This window comes from Condylura cristata, unplaced genomic scaffold, assembly GCF_000260355.1.
Source record: "Condylura cristata isolate star-nosed mole 26May11 unplaced genomic scaffold, ConCri1.0 scaffold00012, whole genome shotgun sequence".
Classification (NCBI taxonomy): Eukaryota; Metazoa; Chordata; class Mammalia; order Eulipotyphla; family Talpidae; genus Condylura; species Condylura cristata.
The window spans coordinates 29,149,903-29,155,724 of NW_004567113.1; the positions used below are offsets into that span (position 1 = coordinate 29,149,903).

Sequence of the window (5,822 nt, forward strand, 5' to 3'; positions counted from 1 at the left end):
CATGCCCTTGGCTTTGGGCTGTATTTCTTCCCTTCCTCTCCTTCACCCAGGGCTTCTGCTACAATGGCCCGTCTATTGCTCCTGCATCCAGAGAGCTGGCTCCTGCTCTTGATCTCTGCCCTTGTGTCTCTTCCAACCTGGATACTTGTCCCACATTCTTCAGACTTTCTCCACCCCTGCTTCTATTCAAACCTCAAGCACCACCTTTGAAAGGTCTTTCCAGACCTCTCTAGAAGTCCTCCCCCTCCCCCATCATGCTTAGCATTTAATTTTTGAAGCCCTCCTCAGCGGGCTGGGGTGGAGGGAGTGGGGAGGCGTGTGGGGGTGAACAGGTGCTTCCCTCCCCTGCCCTCCCCCACCCCCTCCACCAGCCCTCTTTTGCCCCTCCCCGCTCTCCCTCCTTTTGGGTCTCGCTGGCCACTGCCCTCCCTCCCTTCCCCCACTCATCACGTGGACCACGCCTCCACGCCCCCAGCTCCCAGCACGTCCTGCGCGCTTAGTGAGGTCACTAGGGCTCACAGCACCCGCCAGCGGGCAGTGGCCAGAGAGAGACAAGAGAGGGAGGATGGCGCTGGTCCTGCTGCGCTTGCTGCTGTTGCTCATAACCGGGGATCTGGCAGGTAACGCTCAAGGCTGGGCCTGGACTTGGGGGACCTGTGAAGAAGTGACCGAGAAGGGGTCTCGCTAGAGGGTCAAATCCAGCTCTCAGCAGCTTGGGGTCTCTTCGCGTAGCGGTTGGTGGTGGTCCCGAGCCCCTTCGGTTGTCCTGGAAGCTAACTTGATGGTGTGCTGGGCCGGTGGTGATCTTTGTGGTACAACAACCTTCTTAAGTTCTCGCTTAGGCTCGACCCCTAGCCACTTCTTAGCGACACACCGCTATGGGCTATTATTCCCTTAAAACAGATTATCTGGAGCGCAGGATCAGGACTTGGCTTTTTATGTACACCGTGGCCCAGCAGGACAGGTGTGGGAATTAGAAATTGATGCCAAGTGAGTCAGGCACACTGGGTTCTATGAAAAAGGGACTTTTAGTCCAGTTAGAAGTGATGCATTAATTACTTTGAGTCTCAGAGGAAAAGATTATTTAGAGTTGTTTCTCTGACTTTTGTTCCATAACTTCAAAGTTCTTTCTTAAGCAAAGCTATTAAAGTGGTCAGTAAGAGGCTGTAGCAAATGTTCTTTCTGTGAGCCTGCTAGCAGAAGTGCCAGCAGACAACTGGGTATCCTTTTGCCCGGGGAAGTGTTTCAAAAAGCTGGGGATCCAGGGGAAAGGGAGGAGGTGTGACTCCTGCAGATTACAAGGTGGATTCAAGACTCCCTTATGAATGGGAATCGACTTTAATCATAGGCTTTGAACTGTCTGTGTCCTTCTTGCAGCTTCTTTGAATGCTCAATCAGGAGACTCTTCAGAATATACAAACGTAAGTCGGACACCACTTGCATTGCTTCTAATGCAGTAAAGCAAAAACAGTTTGGGTAGGAGGCTGGATTTTAGTCTGATTTTCCACTTTTGAAGCTGTTTCTTTAGAAACCAGATTCTCAGGCAGGCTTTTGGGGTACAGGCCAGAGGTGCAGGGATGGTGAGAGGATTCACCAGAGACAGAGTGGGGAGCAGAACAGGCAGATTGATGAAGCACACTGCTGAGGGGAGCAGTGGGCGGGTCAGGAGAGGTCTGCTGCACCCTGTGGATCACCTCTGGGGCTGGCAGGAATCGAACTCATGCTAAAGTGGCTTTAGCTTCTTAGTGCTAACCCTGCTGCGCCACCAGGGAGGGCCCACAATATATATTTTAATGTAAACTGTACAGTTTTTAGTTCCTGAAGGCTTTAAGCCTTTGTCTTTTCACATTTCCTTTAGTGATTCAGATTGTCTGGGGCATAGTAATTACATTTTGTTCTAGACATTTTATGTTCATTATCAAATTCTGTGGAAGCAAATAAAGATCAACCAAGTGAGAACAAGCAAAAACTATTTCTTCAGAATTTTCTGTATCAAGGGAGTCGACCGTGTCATTTGTGCTTTGGCATGACTCAGAGGCAGGCAGAGGGAGGAGGAAAGCTTTACAGTGGGAAAAAAGGAAGGGAGGCCTCATCTGTACTCTGACTGGAGGCTTTTGGCATGGGAAAAACTATCTAGCAACAGGTGTTCTGTGTGATTGGTTAGGAGTACATATTTGGCTTTTTCTGGTTGTTCCTGAGTTGGAAGTGGGAACAAAAACTAGGGAAGATGGCCGTTATTCATCTTATCCTGCTCATTTTGGACAAATTGCTACAGAAGCTGTTGTTTGGCTTTCTGGGCCATCACCTGAGATAGAAGTCTGACTTCTTACAGTTCAGGCATAGAGTTGGCCGACTTTCTGGGCTGGATGTTTTAGATAATTAGTTGGCTTCTTACAGGTTTTGATGTAAAGTTCTGTTTAAACGTATGTCTTGCACATGTAGCTCTGTTTGGATGCACTGTGATTTATTTATTAGTAGCAAAAACCACTCAGCCACCCTCCACTTGAGCAAACCACACATGACCCCCTCCTTTCTTTTTTAACGATGCCCACAGGATACTGATGACACAGGCTAATCTTCTATATTCTACTAGACTTTATTCTCCATCAGTAGCTTTTATTTCACAACATGAGTGTGAAAATATTGTCAAAGTTTATGTGAGAACTGTGTTGAATAATTTAAAAAGACTTAAGAAAAGACAAATGGCTAAAAAACACGCTGTTGAAGCAGGTGTCAGTGAAATGATAAATAATTGAGGAAAGATTTTAAAAAATTGTATATTACTATATATATAAAACATTGTTTTGAAACATAATTCTCACTGTATTTTAAAACAGTGGTTCTCAAGGGTCAAGAAAAAGACATAACTTGCAGGCAAACTATAGCCCTCAGGCATACGATAAGGGAGCGAAGGACACAGGGACTATGGCGAGGGGGCGCAGGTCACTTGGGGGTAGGAATTCTAGGGGGACTACCTGAGAGAAGAAAGCAAACACTGTACAGACATGAGCAATGATGTAAAAAAAATATATATATATAGAGAGAGGTACATATATGTATTAGGATATATGTATATGTGTAGATATATATGTGTATTTTTTTTTAAAAAAAGGGTCCTGTTCTAATAGAGAAAGTTAGGAAAACGAGACTAAAAATTAATGTATAAACACGTGGCCTTGTAGTGAGCAAGGTGCGTGTACCTGGAAGAGGCAAAGAAACCCAAGTGGAGTTGTGCCTCAGGGAATATGCGCTTTCTTTCCCTAATTCTAAAGCCCCATCAGTCTCTCAGTGTGCGTTCTCTGTGGTCTCATGACTCTGTCGTAATGTCTCTGTGCCCAGAGTTGAGTCTCTGTGTCTCAGTCTTTATCCTAGAGTCTTTTTTCTTTATCATCCTTGTTTCAGAATATCTTGCTGCCCCTAGTCCTGCGGTGTTTGGCTGGTCTCCTTTGGAATTTGTTGCCCTTATCTCTGGAGCCTCTTATTAGTCCAAGGCTTTTCCTATCCTAGTCTGACCCTAAAGGCTAGCTGCTTGCCCTATGACTCAATAATAATTCCTAGGGGTCAGCTCTGAAACTGTTGCTTTCCTTGTGCAGATGTTGCTTTCTTTAGATTAAATGTTATATTTGAAAAGTCCAGACTGAAAGGTAAGATTCTTAAATTTGTCTCAGACTGCCACATGGAGACAGATGTGAAGTACAAATTATGAAGCCGTATGGTGGGGTGACTTGTGCTTTCACTTAAAAATCAGCCAGAATGAACCTACCTCTGAGTTCCTTTTCTAGTTACTAGTAAGCAATGCTTCAACACTTGCATTACTTTGCATTAGAAAAGTCATTTTTGTGAAATAGAAATACTTTCGCACAATGTTTTGAGGAAATCTAGGAATTTCCTAGGGAAATCGGGTCAGCTATTTTGCGATAAGAAAATTCCAGGTTATTTTTTAACTTTTGCCTTCCTTTTTTCTAGCCAAACTGTGATCAGTATAAACTACCAGGCTGCCCCAGGGACTTCAGCCCTGTGTGTGGGAGCGACATGGCCACTTATCCCAACGAGTGTACGCTGTGCATGAAAATCAGGTGACGTGATTTTACAGTGTGGATTAGTCAAGTTTTCTTTAGTGCTTGAATTTTAACTATTTAGGCATTTATGACTCTCTTCATATGAGGGCTAAATACGTAGTTCTGTTTGCAGGACAGATATTTAGAAAGACAGAATTCTTCAGTGCATTTGTCAAGGTTACAGAGTAAGGTGTGTTATTATCAGTTAAAGACCAGATGGGCAAGTCATGCCACTCTTTGAGGACAGGCAGGGTCCCCATATTTGGAGTATGTATTTAGTGAACTATGGACTGTGGATTTCAGGGAGCATGTACAGTTGGCCCTGCAGCACCAGTCAGGACATCGGTCTAAGAACTCCAGAGGGTGAATACGAAGGTGTATTAATTAATGTCAGCTGCCCTCCCTGTAACATACCTGACCAGGTGAACGAGACTGCAGCTAGCCTGTGTTGTATTTCAGATTCTCTGGTTCTCTGACTCAGTAAGTTACCTTAGCCTTTCAGAGTGATTCTTTGGGATTTTAGGGAAAATAAGATAAAGTTGGGAATTTAACCCTACATTCAAGATATAGCCTTTAAATGTTGCTTTTTAACTTTTCTATAGAAGAACTGGGGTGGACCCCAAGGGGCAGTTGGGAAGGTGGGAGTGAATGGATGCCCAGAGACAGAGTAGGGAACAGCAGATTTACTTGATATACTGCTCAGGGGAGCAGCAGGAGAGACAGGAGAGGTCTGCTGCACCATGTTGGTCAGCTCCTTGGCCAGGGAGCCAACTCAGGCCACAGCAGGTATAGCCCTGACAGTTACCCCTGGGCCACCAGGGAGGCCTCTCGAGGTTTATTTTTACAAAATAAAGTAAATGTTGCTCTAGAAAGAATCTAGATGTAGTGGCATAGGTCTTTTATATACAAATAATGGGACAGTTCTGCTATGGGCAGCCTTATCAATGTGCTTTGATTGTTCAATTTGCAGGGAAGAAGGTCATGATATTAAAATCATTCGAAGTGGACCATGCTGATGGAACAAATTATAGCAGAGGAGCTGAAGGAGCTGAAGCAGTCACCTTCAACCACACATGAGATAAATTTCATTTTCCTTTTTCCTGTGTTTCTTTGCATGAGATTTGCTAGCCACATTTTCCAAGAGGTGTGGAAGAAGCCATGTACAATGATTGGTAATTTCAAAAAAACAAAAAAGCTTGTGTTTTGGCTTTTGCCCCTTGATTTGATCTTGTTGCCTAAATGGCTTGTGGGTTGCTTTATTGAGTTGGAATAAAATCAGCATTGCATTCAACTACTGCTCTTCTCTGTTGATTCTCTGTTCTCAGCAGTCTCAGGGTGGCTCGTTGCCTCTTTGACAAAGGTGAATTTCCCCCTTCCCTGAATCTAGGATAATGACATATGATAACTACATATGGTAACTAGCACAGTTCCCGCACATGGCAAATAACCATCAGCTAGTTGGTACCAACTTTAGTCTGACTTGTAAAGTCAAAGAATCATGTAGGTGGACATAGTTGCTAGAATCCAAACTGAAATTCCTTTAACACAGTTTTCTGTTAGGGTTCATGCAGGAATTTGGCTATTCCCTCCTCTTGAACAGTGGCTCCCAACCAGGGGTGGTTTTTCTCCCAGGAGACATTGGGCGGTATGTTTTGGAGGTATTTTTGGTGTCCTGACTGAAGGGTGACCTCTGGAGGGTAGCCGACAGCTGTGCTGTGGAGCGCCCCCTGCAGTGCGGGGCAGCCACAGGACTGGATGTTTTTT

At 44.7% G+C, this 5,822-nt stretch overlaps 1 protein-coding gene across 1 annotated transcript; it reads left to right on the top strand.

Moving 5' to 3' along the window:
• Nucleotides 1-548: 548 nt before the first annotated feature.
• SPINK2 (serine peptidase inhibitor, Kazal type 2 (acrosin-trypsin inhibitor)) lies at nt 549-5,289 on the top strand. Its single transcript, XM_012724090.1, has 4 exons — nt 549-620; nt 1,378-1,421; nt 3,967-4,076; nt 5,029-5,289. The coding sequence occupies exons 1-4, from the start codon at nt 566-568 to the stop codon at nt 5,072-5,074; spliced, it is 255 nt and encodes an 84-aa protein (XP_012579544.1). The 5' UTR covers nt 549-565; the 3' UTR covers nt 5,075-5,289.
• The last annotated feature ends 533 nt before the right edge of the window (nt 5,290-5,822 follow it).